The 23,556-nt window shown below is 42.5% G+C and overlaps 1 protein-coding gene across 3 annotated transcripts; it reads right to left on the bottom strand.

Moving 5' to 3' along the window:
* Nucleotides 1–3,362: 3,362 nt before the first annotated feature.
* qtgal (queuosine-tRNA galactosyltransferase) lies at nt 3,363–21,696 on the bottom strand. 3 transcript variants are annotated; one of them, XM_030063411.1, is made up of 12 exons: nt 21,236–21,696; nt 20,969–21,085; nt 20,284–20,383; nt 18,666–18,730; nt 16,250–16,315; nt 13,789–13,884; nt 9,759–9,854; nt 8,942–9,066; nt 6,995–7,130; nt 5,445–5,513; nt 5,089–5,163; nt 3,363–4,111 (listed from the first exon to the last, which is right to left on the bottom strand). In XM_030063411.1, the coding sequence occupies exons 1-12, from the start codon at nt 21,371–21,373 to the stop codon at nt 4,031–4,033; spliced, it is 1,164 nt and encodes a 387-aa protein (XP_029919271.1). In that variant the 5' UTR covers nt 21,374–21,696; the 3' UTR covers nt 3,363–4,030. The 3 variants fall into 3 exon arrangements, 2 of the variants coding, with proteins under 2 accessions (XP_029919271.1, XP_029919286.1); XR_003928929.1 differs by having other exon boundaries at nt 4,038–4,111; nt 5,089–5,259; XM_030063426.1 differs by lacking the exons at nt 18,666–18,730; nt 20,284–20,383; nt 20,969–21,085; nt 21,236–21,696 and adding an exon at nt 16,495–16,513 and having other exon boundaries at nt 16,250–16,401.
* Between the last annotated feature and the right edge of the window lie 1,860 nt (nt 21,697–23,556).

Raw genomic sequence — 23,556 nt, 5'->3', positions numbered from 1 at the left:
CACACACACACACACACACACACACACACACACACACACACACACACACACACACACACACACACACACACACACACACACACACACACACACACACACACAATGAGCAAATCCCCACACAGCTGCATCATTAATTACCAGACGCTTCTCTCTGCAGATCCTTGGTTTGAAACAGTGGTTTATTTGAAATATACTGCAGCCCACCACGCAAGCTGCATGTTGGCCGTGCATTGGGGTCTGATCAGCAGAGCCGGTTGGGGTGGGGGCTGCTGGTTGTGCGTGCGTCGCGGCTCGACCTGCTGCGCCCCCTCACCATGTCAGGTATGTGCCGAGCAGCAGGCCCTGTGACCCGTCCTGCCGTCACCTGGCTCTTCTCAAGCAGCCTGACAGGAGGAACGCTCCGTCTGTCCGCACACCGCTCCTTAATGGAGCCACACACATTCCTCCCTCTCTCTCGGCTTTCAACCTTCACGACCTTTTCCTTCCTTGCAGCTCGCGGGCAGCACGCTCCTCTCCCCCTCCCCTCTCTCTCTTTTATGAATCTCTGTTTATCCAGGGAGAGCAGAGCGGCCAGGTTTCTTCTTTCTCTCTTTTTTTCCCCCAGCATATTCACACAGCTGCACATATTCACTGCTGCGAGCGCTTGGGGAGGTGAGTGCCTTGCTCAAGGGCAGCTGGACAATAGTTTTTGAGGGAGGGGAGGGCATAACTCACATTCACTTTACCCACTGATGCTTTCATTGCCCAAGTATTTGGCCCAGCAACTTTCTGGTCTTTGCCTTCACACACATAGGTTCCTTCTGCCCCTGTGATCCTGATGCTTGTACAGTTACTATTATAGTTATTATCAGTCCTATCCTGTAATAATAATTCTGTAATAATAATTCATTCATAATCATTCATGTTTCTCGTTATTACTATACTAATATTACTTTACATCTATATGTGAAACTTGCATTGTAGGCCAACTATGTTCTGCTCTCTCTCTCTCTCTCTCTCTCTCTCTCTGTCTCTCTCTCTCTCTCCCTCTCTCTTCACAGAATAAGCCCAAATCTGTAAAGTGCCTTGACATAGCTTTTGTTATGATTTGATGCCATACAAATAAAACTGAAATGAACTGAGCATGCACAACACACACATGCAACACATCTTGTAGTCAGCTAGTGAATGAGAGAGGGAGGTGGGGATGGTGAATGGAAGTAAAATGGGGGTGGGGGGGGTGGGGGGTGAAACAAAGGAATGTTGTAAAGTTCCAGGTGAATGAAAAAGCCTTCAGTGTTTAACCTCTGTGAGCTCTCTTCACCCAAACACACCCAGCTCTTATCTGCTGCTGCACGGCCAGAGCGAGTACGCAGTTCTGTGTGTGTGTTCGGGTGCGTATTTATTTGGCCAGCAAGGGCAAGCAGGTTCCAGCGTCAGGGATATTCGTGTGTGTGTGTGTGTGTGTGTGCGTGTGTGTTATCAGCTCTGATGTCTGCAGAGAGACAAGGCGAGTGACTGAGTGTAAACATAGACTAAAGCTCTGTTTGCTCTCTCTCACAGACTCCTTCATAGATTCTCCATTAGGGCCCGCTCTGATCATCCTCCATGTGATTTGTTATGAGGACAGAGCAGCAGGAATGGATAAAACAGACGGGATGTATTTAGAAAGAGCATGGCCGTACTTAAATAATTCCTTTCTTAATGATATATACGCTATTTGGTAAAAGGTGCTTTAATCCTAAGCACCTTTTAGCTCCGTGACTGCATACATTTTTAGGCTCCAATGTTATGCGTCAATGTTATGCTGCACCTGCTGAACCATAAACTATGTAAGGATATTCACTAAAATGTTTAGTATTAGGGATGGTGAAAAGGGTAAAAAACCCATTATCAGTAAATAGAAAGGAGGGGATAAGGAATGAAAAAAAAAGATGAATAAAAACATTAGAAATGAGCAAGGAAGACCTTGAAATCCTGCTTCTCTAAATGTGGTGGATTCTCATGCATGTGTTTCTGTGTGTATTGGTGTGTGTGTTAGAGAGATAAAGAGAGGGAAGAGGGGTCTAGGTGGAGACTATGTGCTAAGTAGATGTGATAGTTTTCTCAGCCACTGGACTGGAGGAGGGCGTCTGTGGGCAGCTCCAAACACTACTGCCACCAACTCCAGCTCTGTTTCAAGGCCAGTCCACAGCTCTAGTATGATACTTTCATGACGATTCTGTGCATCTACACCTATGTGGTACTGTATTTCACAGAGGAATATAGTGGAAAATTGGAGGGAAAAAAAACGTCCTGGCAGAATTGAAGCCCCCTTCCCAGTCTCTTCCTTGTACTGTAAGTTCCCTACAAATTGCTGCGGCCAGATTTACAGTAAGGCAGACCGCCTCTCTGACCCAGGAAGCACCAGGGGGAGATTTGTGGGGAAAGGTCTGTTTACCTTTGAGCAGAAAAACTCAACACTCTGTGTGGTAAAATAAACCTTTTGTGTGCGCCTCTGTGTGCCTGCGTGCGGGTGTTTACGCATCAGAATTGCGCTCTCTTAAAGACGTTATTGTTCTTTTAGATTTCATAAGAGACCCACGGAAAGAAAAACAAATCTTGTGCAGTATCTGCGTTTTTAAGTTTGTAACAGATGTGTGTGTGTGTCTGATTTTTGCGTGATTGCATCAGAGCAAGAGCAGGGTAACCATTCTGGAGTCATGAAACATCCCACCCCATTTACTTGTAGAAACAACAGGGAAAATCTTTTGTAACAACATTTCCTTTTACTCCGAAACAAGGTCAAATTAAAAGTTGAAAGGGTTAAAAACTAAAAGGGTTTTCAAACCCTTGTTTTGAATCCCTTAGCTGACTTTCATTAAGCCACGGACCCACATGTGAACTGATTTTGCCCTATGGACCCTTACATGAAAAAATATTTTGATTTGAATGAATAATTAAATTATTTAGATGTCATACTTACATACATTCACAAAGGGATTCAAAGCCATGAGATTAAAACTTATTGTAAAAAAAAAAATACTCATACATTTTATCTCTAGTACAAGTACAAACAGCTGTGAAATTAAACCACTCTTTGTTTTGTTAAAGGAGCACTCCAACATTTTGTGCAAAATACCCTTTTTCCTACTTACCCAGACTATGCCAAGATGTTTGATACCATTTTCACCTCAGTGCACCCACAGGAACTGAACCGCTGGACGTGTTGAGGTTAAAATGGCATCAAACATCTTGTCTCAGTCTGAGTAAATCGGAAAAACAGTATTGTTCCCCTTTGACGACCCCATGGGAGCCCTTCAGGGACCCTTGGCAGTCTGTGGAGCTAAAAGGACTGCATTATGTGATTTTAAGTCTCAATTAAAGTAGAGCTGCAATTAGAAAACAGAATAACATTTTATTTATCCAATGGTCAACATTGGCAACATTTGTGTCACGTTACATGATAAACAGCTGTTTTCCTTCAAGTACATTTTTCACTCAAATTTTGACCACAGTAACTGAAAAAACAGTGAGATCACATTAGCATTCCTCCACTTCTTTCTTTATCCCATCTCTAGTCTTCATATATTTCCCATTGTTGTCTTTTCTCTAATGGGTTAGTTTATGGTTTCCTCTAGTGGCTCGACCCACCCTATTCCAGTTTTGGAGATCTCTGCAATATCAGTAGTGAGGTTCAGGTGTAATGCAAGAGGAAATCGGGGCAGGGATATACCTTGGAGCCTTTTTCAGTTGGAAAACAGCTCCTACTTCTATTTTGCCTTGTAAATCAGTGATTTACTTGGAAGGCTTGTCTGACAAATTTCAAATTCCAAGTGTGTCGGGGCTTTATAGTTGTAAAAGTATACTGCCAGCTTCTCCTCTCGCCCCTCTAGGTATTGTCCTTCAACCTACTGCAGGGCGTTGTTCTTTTATCATCCACCCATCACTTGGCTAGTGTGTGTGTGTATATGTGTGTGTGTGTGTGTGTGTGTGTAAGTGATCCACTCCTCTGCATTCCTCTGCCTGTTAAAGCTGCAGCGCTCCTCCTGCATCCGTCCCAGCAGTCACCTCAGCTGAAATGGTAGTAGTCTGTTCCTTCTTTCAGCTGCAAAGAGACAAGGTTTTCCTCCAGCACGCCTCCTGTCATGTCCTGCATGGCAGAAAAAAAAGTGCAAGGTGAAAGTTAGAGTCTGTTGCTTTTGTGGCCGCCGCCGCCGCCATCAACGGCAACACAATGGATCGTTACATGAAGCGTTCTCATTTCCCATTGCCAAAACTCGGCCGTTTACTTCCTCTTGGAGAACAAGGTCACGTCCTGCTTCCACTGCTTCCCTGGCGTGTGGTTTATCCACGTAGAACCAAAGCCAAAGTTTAAATTTAGACAGAAGAGATTCAGACTCACTGAAATGATATTTAACCTCTGTAATCTCACAAGATTCATATGAATTGTCTGTTAATTAGACTTATTTGACATCTGGGCGGATTTGAGAACGACTTGGACCCAGCTGTGATTGGCTCCAGGTGTCTATGTGTGCACGACCGTGTGAATGTGTGTATGTGTGTGTATCACAGAGACAGAGAATGATTGAGTCCAGATCTCCTTGTCCTGTAGCTGGATAATTACTACTCCCAATTCCCATAATTGACCAATTAGTAGCCCTGTAGGTGGGGTCACTTTAGATTTGATGTCTGAACCTTGCTGGGTGATAAATAGGCAATTAGCTGTCAGCCTGTCTGAACAGCTGGGTGTGTGAGAGAGAAATAGACAAAGTTGGTAAAAGACCAAAAGTCATGCTAAGAGATATTAGTTATCTTCAGGATTCTTGTTGTGAATTTTTGAAACAATCGTGAACAGGGCTGATGCTCATAAATGAGCAGCAGTAAAAACATCAAATGTTTGTACAAGCATCACGTGGCCAAAGATCAGGCTGCTGTCTCTACCCATTTCCTGCCTGCCTTCTGTGTGTGTGTGTGTGTGTGTGTGTGTGTGTCCTGTGCCAGGCACACGCCCTTGATCATTATGTCATTAACTGAGATTACAGACCTGAGGGACACACGGTCAGTGACAGCAAACACACAAATACACACACAAACCCAAGTGCACACGTATGCGTGCTCTCGACTCACCAGTTTAACACAGATGATGAAGGGAGCAGAGGCGTCTTTGTAGTGAACAACCGGGATCTTTGGCTTTGGTCTTTCCTGGAAGTAGAGTCAGTAGAGACAGAGACAGAGGGACTCCACTGGCAAACCACACGGCACTGCTGGTCACAGCTTAGCTTGGTTTCATACAAATTCCTTTGTAGAAAATGCTTGGGTGACCACGGTGCCATGGAAGGTAATCACAATTCAACAATGACCTTGCTAACATCTAAAAAGCTGGAGAAGAAGGGCTGTGGAATAGATGTGATTGCTCTTTGGCCTGCGTGTCAGAGACGAGTGCTTCTGCACAATAAAACCTGATGAACGTCCTGTTCTCTCACCTTGGATTCCTCATATGTGTAAAAGCCTTTCTGGATCTTGTTCTCATCCACATCGCAGAATGCCTTGACCTGATAAACGTAACAGAATGGAGATTAATGCAGGCGCACGCCCACATACCACAACTATTTCCACCAGCTTTAGCCAGTGAGAGAATGAAAACAGTCAGCCACTTACTGGGCTCTCACAGGAACATCCTGTCACTCAACAACCAAAGGACCACACCAGAGATTTTGCATGTTTAGCCTAATATCAACAAAATGTACATACAATACTTCATGTTTCTGCTCATCTTTTCCCAAAGCAAGCATCGTATTTTGGAACTCAATATCATTTTTTCTTTTTCCATTCATTCCACTACGATATGAAAATAAACTTTCAGAGACTTCAAACTTTCTCAACACCAGTTTTCCATCACTGTAATGAAGTTGTGCACATTAGTTTTTCTTAAGGCAGCAGCATTGTTGTGTTTTGATGATTTGAAACTGGACAAAGTGAAACAGTCCCTCCGCCAGAAAATAGGACATAGGGGAAACATTTTTTTTTTTTTTTTTTTTTTTTTACAGGCAATCATCAGTTCCATGGTTTAGAAATACTCATGACTTTGGACAGTATTAGGTGGATGTTCCAACCAAAAATTCTAATTTGAAAATTGAGGGATTTTAATCATATGTTGTGAAATCTTTAGTATGATTCTGCATGATTTACAAAATGGTTTGTTGCAACGTAAAATGTGGCCTAATCGTAGTAAATGGGCCAAACATTCAAAATCACTGGTATGGTCCTTTATGTTGCTCATATTCCGTGTCTGTACACACACACACGCACACACACACACACACACACACACACACACACATATGCAGAAGATTAAGAATGCTTGCATGTAGGAATAAGTGAACTGAAAGGAGCAGCTGAGCTACCTGGATGATGTGAGAACATAACAGGTTTCATCGTGTTACAAATGTGTAACTGAACGGTTAATTTGAATTTCCAAAAGTAGTAAAGGACACAAAGCAAAAGTAATGCGTTGCAACCTTAAAGGCTCAGGCTTGTGCACCGGAAATGAATATATGTCATTCATAAGCCTGGCGCTCTCTCTGAGTCACTCCCCTTTTGCCTGGTTACTGTGTTCCTCTGTTTATGTAGGTGCAGCTCCCTTTTTCCTGCTCCACACGGCTAAAAAAACCTTTGAGGTTGAAATTGTTTTGTGCCCTTTACTACTCTTGAAGGTGCACATAGTTTGTTAAACTGTTACACATGTGCAATATTTGTTTGTCATGAACGAGCAACAGGCCTCACCCCTGTATTTTCAGCTGCATCACTGCACATCAGCTAGCAGATGTCAGGCTCCTGTCCATACACACACAATCAGGCTAATCTGCACAGTAATCAGAGTCAACTTCGCTTGGCGCTCCCTGTTTCCAGAAGGACTCGACACCACTAATTGTCGCTCTCGTTAAAAATCATGTGAACCTGACCAAATTAAGTAAAAAGTGACAACCATATTTAGCTGCAATGTGCAAAGGGCTTTAGCATTCTCACATCTGACCTTCTTCTGATTGGCCGGAGTCAAGCTTCGGTACAGCTTCCGCCCCTGTTTCCCAGCGTTCCATATGGTGAAGCTCTCCCATTGGCTGAGAACTCTCTCCTGCAGGAAGCCCACACGCAGGTTCCAAATGGTCTCCCTGGAAACATGAGAGACGCCGACGGTATTGGAGAATGGACACAAAGAAGCACGCTGACGCAGAGCAGATTGGCTAGAGGCGGTGTTGCGGTTGATCCCGGCATGACGTTATACGATCATCTGCCCGTGGTGGCCTCGGTCATGCCACCGCTGTTGCTTTCATCCAGTTTGAAAACCAATTTTTGATTTTGTCTGGCAAAATAAATTAAAAATAATCTAAAGCAGACAGCTAAATGTGGTTATTGTACAGACAGAGTACGTATGACATGCACATGTGCACATATACAGGAATTACATGGACATGTGGATATATGTGCACATGCTCTTAAAAACACCCACCCACACACACTCTGATAGTAATCATATGGATGCATTAGCAGGGCGTCCTCGACTCTCATCCTCTGATGTGAGGGTCCAATTGTAACAGTGGGCCTCCTATGACAAACAAACCCTAACCCAACACCATCATAAAGCATGGGTGGTCTGCCATACGTTCCCCACATAGGCTTTGATTCCAAGGAACGGCTGAGATGCACTGAAGCCTTCAGTCTGCTAATACCCTGCAGATCAAAAGACAAACATCACGCGCTCGGATATCGGCCCAGGAAGGAGCGTGAGCTTGCACACACACGCACAGGTATACACACATATACACACATACAAGTGCACTCACGAGTAGGCTCGTATGTCCAAGCACACACAAAGTCGCTGTTGTTAAGAAGGCTCTTATCTCAACCTCTCTTTGGCACCATCTTAATTTTCCAGACACACACTTCTCACCTCAGTCAGGCCCCTCAGTGATTACATATCTGTGTGTGTGTGTGTGTGTGTGTGTGTGTGTCAGAGGAATAAAGATGATGTTTTGCATTGCGTGAAGAGAGGAGGTAGGTAGGCAGTGAACAGCAAGGGGTGACAACGGGGCGGAGTGGAAAGTAAGACAGGGTGAGCTTGAAATAGGCGTCCCAAAATAGATAGATGATAGATAAAGACAGAGAGGAGGATGACCAGTGAAGGAGTGCGTCAACGAGGGCTGACATACGAGCGGCAGACCGTCCGAGGGAAGGAAGGAAGGAAGAGAAGAAGGAGGGATAACAGGAAAGAGGGGATGAGAGGGCGGGTGGTGTGAGGGAGGGAAGGCAGGAAAAATCTTCTGCTTCGGTGTATTTTACAGATGCTGGCTTTCCGCTACGCTTGTCTGCCTGTGTGTGTGTGCGCGCGCGCGCGCGTGTGTGACCCAACAACGTCGCCTTCTACGCCCACGCACACGCAGACACCACATGACCTTGCTAAAGCACGGAATACAGCGGGAATGTCAACCCACCCACTCACCCACCCACATATACACACACACACACACACACACACTTTCTCACATAAATTTGTGGCAGACAACTTTTTTTTTTGCTCTTCACAACGAGATCCGATTCCCTTTCAGCAATGTCCGAGAGATACTGAACATTCCACAGGGAGAAGAAAACAGGTTGGAATTCCTGATTCATATGCTGGGAAAGTGGCTGGAATTCTGGAAAAAAAGAAAAAATTCTGGGAATTTGTAGAGCATGAAAACACGTGTGTATGTGAAAAACAGATGAGATAGACAGACAGAGAGTGATAGAAAGTAAGGCAGACAAGTAGGAAAGAGAGACACTCGTGTCTGTGTGTGTGTGTGTGTGTGTGTGTGTGTGTGCATTACAAAAATGAGCCCTGAGGAAATCTGGGATGTCTGCAGGCAGCTGTGTGAGTGCAAGTGGAGGATGAATGGTGTGTTTGTTTTTGTGTGTGTCCGTACGTGTGTGTGTCGGTCACACTTACTCCAGCACAGAGTGTGTGGCGGCCTTTTCGTGGTAGCGGTAGACCACCAGGCAGTGGTCAACCCTGGCCACGCCCCCTCCCTGACGAAGACTCTGGTAGAAGAAGAGCAGGTCCTCCGGGACGCCCTGCAGACACACAGAGAGGACGGACGTCTGATCTGAGGATAAAACCTGCTGACGAGACTTAAGGTGAAGGAGAAGAACACGGACCATCAGATGGAGGGAACAAGTTGGAGAAAAAGGGAAAGGATGCGTGAGAAAAAAAAGACAACAGTTTGGTCCCAGACCCCTGAATCGCCCATGCACTTTTGAACATTTTCAAATGATTCAGAGGTCCGCTGTTGCCCTCTTTCATCACTGTTTCTTGGTCGGAAGTTCACCCGAACCAGTCAGCACCTTTACTGGGCGGGACGAAAGTTGGTGACATTATGAAGCTCTGTCAAAGTCAGATTTTATCAAGCAAAATGGCAACAGTCGAAGAAATTATTGATTTTCTGAGTTTTAAATAGATTAAAAGTAACAGCACTTGATTAAGAGCAACATGATGGGCTGACAGCAGTTTTTCATGTGGGAGATGTATTTTGCATTTTCCCCAGGGCCAAAAATCCAATTCACCAACCAGCCCCTTTAACATTGACTCATTGAATTCCAACAAAACAGCATCCCGGGCAACTCTGTGCACCAACTCGGTAAATATTATATCAAGTATATGGATAAAATAGCTGTTAACTGTGTCTTTTTTCCATTCAGGCCACACAAAAGACACACATCCCCTCCATTACTTTTAGGGAAATCGGAGTGAGTTTCCAAGCTCTTACCTTGCCTCCCTCATCGAACGGGCCAACACCGTGGAACCAGTTTCTGGAGCAGAACCATGTCGGCATGACCACCGTGGGCCCATGAGAGGTGTACACCTAAGATACAGTGAAGGCTATGAATCCAAGCACAACTAGGAAAAACATCATCTTAAAAAATCATTCAGTCTCAAATTCAGTCCTAGGATGTTGGTTTTCAAGCGAAAAAACTCTGCCAGTGAGATGAGATAATCCCATTTGTTTCCAATTGAGTTTCACTTGTTTCAGGAATCTTTCTGGGAAGAGGGATAAATTGAAACAAGGCAGAATAAGGCGGATCGGCCCACTAACAGTTTTTTTCCTAAAATATATAAATACATAAAGTAAAATTTGGGATTAAGGTTGGGATTAATCACTTAATATGAGACTAAATGATTTGTTGTGAGATTTTTTGGAAAAAATATTTGTATTTTTGCAGCAAACTCACAACTAAGTCCAGTGTCCACCTTTACTTCTGGTATTTTGAGTCACTTTTAAACTCCAAAGGACCCAGTGATGCATTTTGTGAGAACTCAGGTTTTGGCTAATTTTGATTAAAATGTGTATTTAACAAACTTTATCCATCAACAACAAATCAAACAGGGCATGGATGACTAGCGGCACAATAAAAAAGTTGACATTAAAAAGTGTTTACACATACTTCTACACCGGTTTTATGATTCTGTGAAAAAAAGAAACATGACATGCAACACTGATGTTCAGTGATGTCACATGACTCAAACTACAGCAGGACTGCGACACCATAAAACATAGTACACCAGATACCGTGGCTGTTTGAGCATGAGAGTGGGACGCAGCGCTGAAAGAGATCAAAAACAGCTCCCATTCACATTCACTGCAAACATGAATGCGTAAGTCAGCACTCAGTTCACACACACTTGCAAGCCGCCACAATCAAAGCCTGCAGGAGTACACAGATGTGTAATTACATTCATCCTGTGCACTTAATCTTTCAGCGAGCTCTCCATCTCTCACGCACACACACACACACACACACACACACACACACACATGCTTTCACGAACACTGGGAAGGAAGCTCAATTTTTCTCCCACTGGCTACACTGGCTGGAGGATTCAAACTCTGGCAAGCCACTTTGAGTTTTCCACAAGCCAAACAGGATTTTTTGCACAGAAAAGGAACTTCCAATTGTGGTCGCAGCAGAAAATCTAAAATCCACGGCCAAAGCTGACCAGAAATTGGCGAATGGCTGTTGGAAACTTCCCACCCGCTTCAGGGTACACATTAGACATAGCTGATCGGAGAGAGGCCTTGGCGAAAGTTAGCTTCCAGTGCTGAAAATGGAATAGACAAGAGTGCAACCGCACGCACTCGCTTCCTGAAGCGTGTGGCGGAAGGACACACGCCTCCTCTCACACACACTCTATGACTAATGAGTTTGCTTTGGCCCCTGAGAGTGAGGCAAAGTCCTACAGCAGGAACACAGAGACGACTCTTTTTCTTTCTCCCTCTGTCTCTCCAAACAACCCCCAACCCCCTTTGTTTGACTACTGCTGCGACTACTTCTCTTGTCATTTCTTCCCTCCATCTGTGTGTGTGTGTGTGTGTGTGTGTGTGTGTTTTGTAACTGTAGCATTGTCTTAGAAGACTGTGGTGTTTTGAATCTCGGGGTCATTTGAGGCTGATCTGCTTCTTCCTCCAACTACATCGGTCCTTCACACAAACACACACACACACACACACACACACACACACACACACACACACACACACACACGTGCATGGGTGTGTATGTGCATGTGTTTGTTTTTTGGTTCAAGTGGAATATTACTGTGTAACTGATCTGCATCACAGATGAGAGAAATTGAGAAAAACATCTGGATTCAGCCTGGCCAACAGCTGGACAGAATCTGCTGTGTGTGTGTGTCTCTGTGTGTGTGTGTGTGTGTGTGTGTGTGTGTGTGTGTGTGTGTGTGTGTGCGTCCACCTACATGTCCTCTTAAGTTGTGTTATTGCAACATTTTGCCGATGTCAGCTGTGGCCAAAAGCATGAATATGAACAGTTTCTGGGAATTCAGGGAGCAGAGAGAGAGAGAGAGGGAGCGAGAGCGAGAGAGAGAGAGAGAGAGAGAGAGAGAGAGAGAGAGAGAGAGAGAGAGAGAGATTGGGGTGGAGAAAGTTATGGATAACCATATCTAACGTCCTTCAGCTGAACATTCAGGGTGCAGCGCTCCAGTCATATCATTCCCCATACTCATACATTCTCTCTTTCTCTCTCTCTCTCACACACACACACACAAATACAGTGAAAAAGCTGGATCAAGTTAAATAAGCACCACCCTTGATAGACTTTGGTTTACTGTCCGAAACCCAGTTAGGATCTACTTTTTTATCCAAAGAGACAGAACCTGAAGAAAAGGAGAGAGTGTGAGAGAGAGCGAGCCTGCAGAATCTATGTATGATCTCACTCTCACTTGCCATGAAATTCAATATCATATAAATATCCTGGAATGTGTGCTGAGGAGTTATGCAGACTGTGCGAGTGGAGAGAGACGGAGACGGCGATGTGAGGCAGCCAGACAGAGTCCAGGTTGTCTTGTATCCCTGGTGACAATGTGTTTTGTGCAGCAGGCAGCAACAGCAGACTTAACAGATAAACAGAAATATTTCCAATGGTTCCTCTGTGACATGAACACACCGCTTTCATATCTTCCAGTGGCCCCTTTGTCTGCTTAGCACAGCTGCAGGCGGCTGGACAAGTGGTGTTTAAAAGGATTCGTCATAGTACCTGGCCATCTACATCATCAAATTAAAGGAATACTCCAACATTTTGGGCAAAACATTCGTTTCCTGACCCAAACTGAGACAAGATGTTTGATGCCATTTTCACCTCTGTACGTCCACTGGTTCAGTTCCAACAGGTAGCATTTCGTGGTAGCTTAGCATAAAGACTTGAAGTCTATGAGAATTGTTAGCCTGGCTGTGAAAAAATAAACCTGACAGCAACTCTGAAGCTGTCTTATTAAACAGTGTATCATGTGTACTTGAAATACAAATACTGCAAAAAAAAAAAAAAAAAAAAAAAAAAAAAGTTAATCTGTGCCACATCTTCCTATTCCTCAAGAGCTTCAAACTACCCTGGATAAAGGTAAAAAAAAAAAAAAAAAAAAAAAAAAAAAAAAGCTTCTCATAACAACGAATATGCATTTACTCACACTTTCACTCTATCGACTATCTCCAACTGTAAAAAACTGAAACCTTTAGGTCCATTTGCATTGGAAGAACAGTGGCCCCCTTTTTGTCTTGTGCTGAATTGCAACATTGTTTGTGCTGTAAGTCATCACAAAATGATTACCTACATTCCAGATCTGAAATATTATTGTCTGGTCTTATTTTGGCTACAAGAACCAGACGACTGCCACAGATAGATGAGGACAGAGCAGGGAGAGAGAAGCAGAGACTAAAGACTGAATGCTCAGAATCCAAAAAGGACATTCATGGGTGTTTTTCAGACAGTTCAGGTGCCCCTTATAGATGAGCTAGAGTCCAATTTTAGCTTCTCCATTCTAATGCAACTAGCAAAATTTGTGTATTTATTAATGACTGCCACGATAGAGAGGCCAAAAGTACAGCCTAACTTTAAAAAAAATAAAAATAAATATTCACACGGCGCTCAGTCACAAAAACATTCTGTGCAATAAGGGCAGAATGCTTTGTGGTTATCATAATGACACCATCTGCATAAATGAGTTTTTCCACAGCCAACAGTTTCCACTACCCATCAGCCCCAGTGGGCTCGTGGCAGAGTGACCTGCTTCCTCTGCTGTGGCGGCGCTGGGCAGACAGAGGTCACCAGTGATGCTGTGCACTCTATTCAATCCACGGCTCTGTTTCCGTGGAAACTGTGGACTACAGGTACACATCCTGTTTCTGTCTGACCGGGTCACTGCCTGGAACATGACCCCCCCACACGTATGCACACACATGTGTACAATTACATACACACATACAGTTAAAGCGGCGGGCTGCTTACCTGGGTGATGAGCTGGTCCTGAGTGGTTGTGTTGATCCAGCGAGTGTAACGCTCAGTAGATCCCTCCGGAATCCTCCGAACTCTACAGCCAATCAGCTGTCATGAAAACACACACAGACACCTTATGTTTGGGAAACACCAAGCCGCCTAGTGCCGACTGAGGCCCACGGTCGGCTCACTTGGCATCTTCTCATGTCCGCTGCTTAAAAGTTTCCATGAACACACTGCACAGACGACGGCTGAAGGTTTACATTCAGTAATCTCCTATGCCAGAAGGGGGCAGTAGTCTCAAAAAAGCAATCTGGAGATTCAAGATTCAAGCGAACTTATTTGCCAATTGCACAAATAGTTAAGCACATGTACACTGGAATATTTGCACGGTTCCTAGGGCTGCTCTCTAATGATCGACCAAATGTTAATCGATGAGGAAAGTCTTAGTCAGCCCAGTTTTCATTGGTTGGTTAGTTGCAGACAAAAACAACAAATAAACAAACCTAGCTTTGTATATGACTACACCATGTACGAAACACTAGAGGGTCGTCTCAGTCAGATAGGGAAAGACAGTGTGGGATCATTTGGAGAGGGGAAAGGAAGACGCAAAGACTGTGACATGCAAACTCTGCATGTCTTTGATTCACCTGTCATCCACTGACCTTTTGCCCTTTCTGTTTAGTTAGCATGCTAACTGGTTAGCACAATATCAACACGGCTGGATGTGTTTCTCTTCTTGTTCCCTGATTCCCTTTAATTTGACTGCCAATCAGAAAGCTTTCTCAATGTCAGAGGCTTTGCAAACAGAAGACTGTGAGTGGAGCCTGGTTTCCTTACAGATAAACATGCAGGAATATGTTGAGAGATCCAAGAATCTAAGGGAGGCAGGGAGGAAGGAAACTCAAAGAGGACTTGAGCATGGAGCGGCAAGCAGAGATCAGAGGCGCGATGAATGGCAGACCTTTTTTTCATCCAGAGGATAAGAAAAACAATAAATCCACAGCTGGAAGGGGCAGGTTGTTTGTGCAGGGCAGCAAGCCTGCTGTCTCCAGTTGTCTCTCTCACCTCCCACACACACACGACCTTTCACCCCTGACCTGGCAGGCCACAGACAGCATCAACACCGGATACTCACTCACTCCACTCTGCATTCCACACACAAACATGCACACACACGCACACAGTCTACTATATCATTTATCAAAAAAATACGTTTCTTGCCAAATGTTATTACTCAAGCAGGATTTTTTTTTCATTATTATAGATGAAACACATTTGTTAGTATTTCCTGAAATTCAAATTTGTCCATCATTGACATTAATCACAGTTTGCACTGTGCAGTTTGGCATCAAATCTACACGTTTTTGCAGAATTTTTGAGGAAACGTCATTCCAGCTCTATTTCAGAGCACCTCAGAGTGCCGTGTAATGTTGCAGTATGTTCCACCTTTTCCCTTTTCAAATATTCCCTAAAGAAAATCAGGGCTCGAGGTCTGGTGATTTTGAGGGAAAGCTGCTTGGTTTTGGTCGGTGTGTAGCTGATTCCAGAAGAGGTGAAACATTCTCACACCTAAATATTATTACCACCATGCTTGACTGTAGGTTTTTATGCACTGTTTTATGACCCTCTCATACAACTGTCTCACATAAGCTATCCAACTGCAACTATAAAGTTCAACTCTGATTCATCCCTAAAGCAGCTTCTTCCAGTCTTCAGCAGTAAAACAGGTGTTATTTGTTGGAGAAGTGGTTTGGAAACTGCTGCTCTCCCATTAAGGCTGCAAATTACCAATCAGCATTTGACTGTACTTTTCCTAACTGGACTTGGGTGTCCTTTGCTCAGCTGGCTCTGTATCTTGGATGTATCTTGGCTTTCTGTGTCACAACATTGTTAGCTTCATGCTCTGGTCTTCACACGCTGTTATCTCTTTAGGTCTGCCTGGTATTGTTTGTATGACAGTGACACCTCTCCAGTGTGTGCTGCACTACCCCGTTAAAAACAGCAACTGGATTTTTTTGGACTATGTTATGTTGGATTATGTCAATTAGACTATGTTAATTCACTCAATATCTAGTCTTAGTTGTTATAAAGACCAAATCAACTCACACTTTGTATTAGGACAAAGTGTGTTAGGAGATTTATGTTAGCTTTTGAAAGACATATATGGTGTGACAATTTGATATTACCTTGATAATTAGATATCAAGGTAATATCAGTTTTACAGGAGAACTTCTCACAGACAAGAAGATTTTGATTCGCATCAGCTCTAAATAATGCAATATATTCTTATATTTAGTGACTTGGGAGCACAGAGGGAACACAGCCATGGAAGAAAATGATGGACTGTAAGGAAGGATTGTTCATATGGACAGTGAGAGAGGGAGAAGGGGAAGGAGAGACGTGAGGAGAAAAGAAGGGAAGGAGAGCTTTCAGACACACACACAACAGAAAGAGAAGAAAGTAAACTTACAGAGTTTGGGTGGAGGACAGCGGTCTCGTACTGCAGGCGAATCCTCTCAGGCAACATCACATCATCCTGGAAGACACACAATATCAACTCAGACATGTACAGCATGTAAATGACTGCAAGTAGGCATCATCATGAGACAGAGGTAAAGCTATCTGTGGGTTGGCTGAATAATATATGTCAATCCACTCCATATGAACACTGTACATATGGAGTGACTACGTATTCACACACTGCACAGCGTACACCAGAGAAGAGAGAAAGAGAAAAAAGTCTGGCCTGAGGGAGCCATACAAATCCAGTCATTCAAAAATGCACATAGATACAATTTGCCAGTTTTCTTCGGCAGGAAAAACCTCCCAGCTAAACTCTTCATCTTTGAGGCCTGTGGATCATGTCGGGTATCCATGTCATTGTTTCCACAAAGAACTGTTACTGCTGAGTTTTTTACAAGTAATTTTTTGTTGCTTTGAGCTCCAAAACCCATCCAGCTTCACTGTATCAGGTTGAAGGGAGAAAGAGAGAGAGAGAGAGAGATCGCAGCAGACTGGAAGCTCTGCCAAATCACACAGAAACTACCTGGATGGATAGACTGCACTAGTAGTGACTAGAGTATGATTATCTTTGTTTGTTTGTTTGTTTGTTTTGGTTGAAGTGTCCCTTTAAAGGCTAAAGAGGAATCTTGATATGATGAGCTGTCTAACAGAAATAAGCAAAACATGAAAACTATTATGAACAGTTATGCAGCTGTATGTAGTAGTACAGGTTCTGTTCTCTCGAGGCTCCCTGCTTTAGGATCCCCTCTACTGCTAATCAAGTTTTTAACCTTGTTAACACGTCCATGTCCTGTTCATTTGCTACAAGACATGAATCAGCAAAATCAGCATTCAATGCCATTGCTGAGTTCTTCAGATTTGAAACTGCAGTGTAGCAAGCACAATATCGAAAAGGCAAATACAGAAATGCCAAGTTTATGATGTCATAAACCTAATGAACCAATCAAGTTATGTGTGTTATTTGCAAAAAATAAACCAAACCAACTCGAGATGGCTTCCTCATATGAACAATATTAGCGTAACTAAGACTATTCACTGAAAAAAAAACAAAAAACAAAAACAATTTACATGGATAAATTATCAAATACAATACAGCAAGCCAGCGGGGTGGGCGGAGACTATGTGCAGATTCATAGATAAGACTTGATGAAAGCAAGGTATAGTTATATCTAAGCCATTTTAAGGCATAGAGGGATGTTTTTCTCATGGAAAAACCTACTAAATATGTAATACTAATGACCAAAGACAATTTTTCAGGGGTATAATCAATGCCTGCAGGGGGTCTTTACGATTAAACAAGAAAAGAGAACAGAAAGACACACATCACTGACATTTGGAAGACGATATTGATATTGGAATATAAGAGTATTGATTAATACGGCCACAGACAGGAGGAGGCAGCAGAGCCAGAGAACAGCAGCAGGTAGGAGCCACAGGAATGAATGCGGAGCTGACGGCTTGAACACACCACCTTCTATCAAGAGCTGAGAGTGATTGGTGTTTGTCTGGATCAGCTGATAAATCAGTTGATACTGTGTGCGTGACATGTGTCCTGCCTGAACTAACGTGATACTTCATAGAATAAGGTGGTTATAGTTTGAAAAGCAACCTTTTTTCCATGCAGCTGGACCAAGAGAGAGTCTATTATGCTGGGAAATTCTTGAGATATGATCGGCCTGAGGCCACAGAACAGAAAATAGCACTTGATACGCTCTGCTTTGTGACTTAGCTGACTAAAAAAGCATGTAAATAGAACTGAATAGAGATCAAATCAAATTCAAAGTTGTGTGTGTACACTTCTGCATTTTTGTGCCAGAAAATGTGGTCTCTGATCAGCAATTCAAGAATTTAGTCTTCAGATGAGCCACTATGAAGCTTTATTTACATACATGTCCCTCTGCACTGACCTAAAGTGTCACAGAACAAAACACAAGAAGCATATAAATACCAATGAGTATGAATACCTATGATGTGCATGTATCAAAATGCATGAACTCTCTCTCTCTCTCTCTCTCCCCCTCTCTCGGTCTCTCTCTCTTTCTCTTTCTCTTTCTCTCTCTCTCTCTCTCTCTCTCTCTCTCTCTCTCACACACACACACACACACACACAACCACCCACACACACACAAACAGCAAAAGAAACAAACATACAGACTTACACCAAGTCCCTCAGCTTATTAGTCATGCATTCTGACAGTCTGTCAAACAGTTTGCGGGTGGCTGAGGTCTGTCAGTGTGTGTGTGTGTGTGTGTGTGTGTGTGTGTGTGTGTGTGTGTGTGTGTGTGTGTGTGTGTGTGAATGTGAAACAGCACACCTTATTTCACTGGCACCTCAGTTGCTCCAAACACACACGCACACTTACCGCATCCTGAAAGCAAAGGTATTGTCCACAACTCTGTGATATGGCCTTATTCTTTGCATAACCCACTGAAAGACAGAAAAAAAATCAGTGTGTGAGTGAATGTGTGTGCGTATGTATGTGTGTGTGCATGTGTGTGGTCATGCACATCCTCAAGCATCACATCACCAACATGTGACAGCATAGAAAATAAGGTAATGTCATTATCAAATAATCATATCAAAAATGTAACAGTACACAATAGAGCATACTAATATTAGAAGTCATGCGCTCATGACTGCTATTATTGGCCAGCGCCTCGCTATCTGTCTGCATCTGTAAGTTCAAACCAAAGCAGCTACTGGACTTCCAGGCTGAGCACATTCATAACTCCACATACATTAAAATGTAGACACAGTTTGCCAATTTCAACTGAATACTGTATAAACTGCATCACAGACATCTGCCATTCTAAAGCTGTTTTCTACAGTAACATAAGCTGACTGTCACTCACGGCCACAACACCTCACAGACTGTTTTCACAGTTTGGCAGATTTTAGGGACACTGGGCCTCATTCACCAATATCAGCTTGAGTTTTTTTTTTTTTTCTTAAATTTGTTCTTGAGCAAGATCCTCAGAAAAGTCTATGTCAGATTCATGACATGTTCTTAAACTGCAGAACTGTTCGCTTCTTTTTTCTTATAATGATGAATCCCGTTGTGCTCGTAAACTGAAAGTGCGTGCCGTTTGATCCTATTAGCATATGTAAACGCCCCATCAGTCCCCATAAAAGGGCATGAGACTGCAGGGCCTTGTGCACACACAACAACTGATCAAGCTGAGGGAAGTCAATAACTCCCCAACAAAAGTCTAAAGAGAGATGTGATTACTAGTGAACGTGTATCTGGAAAAGGTCACAAAACTGATAAAGTTTTTTTTTTTTTTTTTTTTTTTTTTTTTTTTTTTTAATGCTTTGATCTAAAAAAAAAATATTGCATGAATTGAAGTGTTAATGCAGTGTTTATTGATTTTAAAAGACCATTATGACAATATTAAAATTATTACAAATGATAGAAAAATATGGTTGTAATTTAAATCCTATAATATTATACAACTCCAGAACTGAAGAAAATGCAATAACCAATTATTTTGCATAAACATGTCAGCACTTAAATGTGCATAAGACTGCTCTAGAGTGTGCATAGCTTCTGTTCAAAGACGAAATCCCAAATAAGAAAACACTGGTAAACGTAAGAATCTTTGTATGAAAATTGTGTATGTGTTTTTTTTTTTTTTTTTAAGAAGACATGTCTTCTTAAGAATGATTGGTGAATGAGGCCCAGTGTTCATCTCACAAATTACTATCTGTACATTAAAGTAGATAAAACATTTCTTCATTGTAAATACAGTGTGTGCAGAAACTTTTATTTACAGTATGAATGAGTACACTGAATCAACTGTCAGCTGACAAGGATGAAGAATCATTCAGACACAGCCTGAGTCTGATGGATTCTTCATGAGTTCGTTGTACGGCGGAAGGTTCAAAGGTAGAAGGAGAACTAATCGCTGTGGTTTATGTATATGATCAGGTAATCTGGGCTGGGATTTGACCCCAAATCAAGCACCAGAGAGCCTACTGACCTCCTCTTGGCTGGGCAGAGTTATGACCAGAAATCACCACAGAAATGGCCCTCGCCTCCAGCCTCTCCCTCCAGCCTTCCACCACCTTCATGGAATCATCCTGATGGACACACACATGCACGTACATGAAGGCAATCATTTTCATAGAGTGGCAAGTGCTCAAAATGCATAAAAATGGTATTGGTATGGTAAGGCCTATACATTAAATTACACATTATTATTAAAAAAAAAAAAGCAATACCACATTGTATTCAAACAAAGCAAAATGTTGAGAAATGTGTTGTGTCTGTACACTGTATTGCAATTTATATTATGCAGCTTTATCATTTAGATACACACACAGAAACACACACTAAAACTGAATTCAGGTAGGTACCACTTTACAAGAAGACTACCACTGTAAAGCATTTATGAAGACGTTCTAATTGTTTTTGAACTTTGACATGGACTCACTGATTGCAAGATCTGAGATTTAACAAAATAAATTCACTGCAGCAACAACGTGATCTTGCCAAATAGTGAGCTTGCATAGATCTATGAAAACTTTATTATAGCTTGTTAATTAATGACTTCTAAAGTGTTGAAAGCCTAATTAACAACCTAAGTATAAAGCACTCAGGTGTGATATTCCTACTCATTATTCCTATTCATGTATGTGTAATCACACATACACACACACTCTTACAGTGCTGGCATCATCATAGACTGACAGCTCCATGGATCCACTGAAGTCCTGGTGTGTGATGGCTTGCAAGCACTCATCCAGCCAGCAGGATGCATTGTGCACGGGCATGACTATGGACTGGAGACAGAGGACATAAGTCAGTCACACACACTGCGACACAGAGGCAGAGACAGTCATTGATCCATACCAGGGAGGACAGCTCAGGTCTTGGCATGTGAGGAAAAATGCAGTAACATTTCCTGACACGGTTGCCGGTCAGTGACCCACCACGTCCACTGCAGCCCCCTCTGTCCCCTCCGCTGCTCTCGGGGTCTCTGCGCCACAGTGTCCCATGCGGAGCCGCTTCGACGGGATAACATCGACCTCTTCCCCCTCCTCCCCACGCTCGGACGTCCCGCTACTCATCTGAGCAACGAGGCAGTCTTTAGCATACACAGGACCTGACTTATCTCCACATTGCTGCTTAATCTGATGAAGTATATAAGGCCCTAAGTGATTAAATGAACGAGTGTACAAATAAAACCCTTGGCGTAATGTCGAGCGAGATCCACATGGTCTGCACGTGAGTAAAACGTCAGTAATCACTGATGTTGTGGACAGTTACTTTGAGCTGTATCGCTCTGTAAGTTGAAAAGGCAAATAATCCAGATATTTGGTGCTAAAACATATTTAAGTTACGATTTTATTCAGGAAAACGTGGGTCCAAACTTGCCTTGCGGGAGAGCAGCCTCGCCACTTCCGTAAACAGTGACTGTCAGGCTCTCATTGGCTCGTGAAAACACGGACAAGCACCGGATTCGCTGTAGCTAACCGTCAATCAAATGTGTTCCAGTGACTTGTGGGCGGGACAAGACCGAGGAGACAGAGCTGTGTCGAGAAGGAGCTGAGCTAGCACCGGCAACAGCAAACCAAAGTCACTGCTCTACACCCACCAGCGAATTAACTCTCCCCTTTGCCCCTCAGATTGTATTTGTATACTGGCGGATTTTCAGTATATTTAATAATCTCGCTGCTGTAATATTCCCAGCACCTTTTGATTACACTGTAACAATGCAAAGGACTTGAATCACAAACACAATCAATCTTAGAGGCTTTGACTATAACAGTTGCAACAACTAAGAAGCATTTAAAACATAAATACCGCTATTGTTATACATGGTATGATGTCACAAAAACATCTGTGATAAGAAAAGCAAGCTTGTAGAATTTGACAGACAGGTGCTCACAAGGGAGTCCAGAGAAAACATCAAGCAATCTCTCTCAAATCCAGTTTTCCCTGGACTTGGAAATAACTTGCTTGATATGCCTTGCATTGATTCAAACTTAGACTTGACCATGATGACTCAAGACTTGAGCTGTACTTGATCATTATCAACTTATGATTTATTATTCAATTAACTTCAAATACATTGTTTTGATCTTTAAATGTAGACAATGTAGCCTTAAATTAGATTAGCTCACGTTAAAGTCACAGCACAGCACAGCACACACCAGTCCATAACGTAATAAGAGTGTGTGAGTGTGCACCGTCACAAACTTTGGCAAAACAAATAACCAACCAGGATACAACTTAACTTGACAGACAGTGATTAAGATTTGGTCTTGGCTCTTTACTTATTTCTATCTTATTTTCTTTTATTTTTTATTATTATTACCGTTATTATTATTATTTGTATTTTTATTTTTATTTATTTATTTATTTTTTACTTGCACAGTGCCGGAGTTGTTGCAATTACATTTCACTGCTGCTGTACCTGTACATTCATGCATGTGACGAATAAACCTTGAATCTTGAATCTTGAATCTTGAATCATGCATTTGAGAAGTAGAAATCCTCACTAGAAATCTGTAGAGGAAACACAAATGGGCTGTTTCAGATTGGTTTATGATGCACATTAATACACATGAACATCTGACCTGTTTGCCCCTCTCTCCATCTCTCTCTTTTCTTCCTTGTTTCTCTCCTGTTGATAATGGTGGCGTGTAATTCATTAGTGTTCCTGTAGTGTTGGAGGGAGCCAGATCATCACTGTTTACTCCAGCATGAGAGGTTCGTCTCAATGAAGAGTGAAAACAGGATGGGCTCAAATACTGTACAATAAACATTGCACATGTGCTGTTTTTTGTTTTTATTTATTTATTTTTTTGCATGTTAAAATCCTTGATAAAATTATAAAAAGATGAAATAAAGAATGAATGCAAAATAAATATAGATAATAATATTTGCAAGTAATAAAATGCCAGCAGCTAAAATGTGTCCTGCCAAATAAGCCTCTGTTAGGCAAGATTTCACAGATTGCTTTTATAATGAAGCCAGTGAATTATATCACACACACACACACACACACACACACACACACACACACACACACACACACACACACACACAAAACCCTCTCTAATCAGGGTACCAGGATGTAGTTTGGAAACTGCCTTGAATAAACACTGAACCTTCTGTACATGTTTGTATGTGTGTGTGTTTAGGTGTGTGTGTGTGCATGCGTGTTTGTGTGTGTGTGTGTGTGTGTGTGTGTTGATGGACACACTTTTATTCTCATGGAAATAGTTGCTAAGTAAAGCATTATGAT

The sequence above is a fragment of the Myripristis murdjan genome, chromosome 1 (genome assembly GCF_902150065.1).
Source record: "Myripristis murdjan chromosome 1, fMyrMur1.1, whole genome shotgun sequence".
Classification (NCBI taxonomy): Eukaryota; Metazoa; Chordata; class Actinopteri; order Holocentriformes; family Holocentridae; genus Myripristis; species Myripristis murdjan.
Note: the sequence above shows the minus strand (reverse complement) of the source record. Positions and strands in the feature narration are given on the sequence as shown.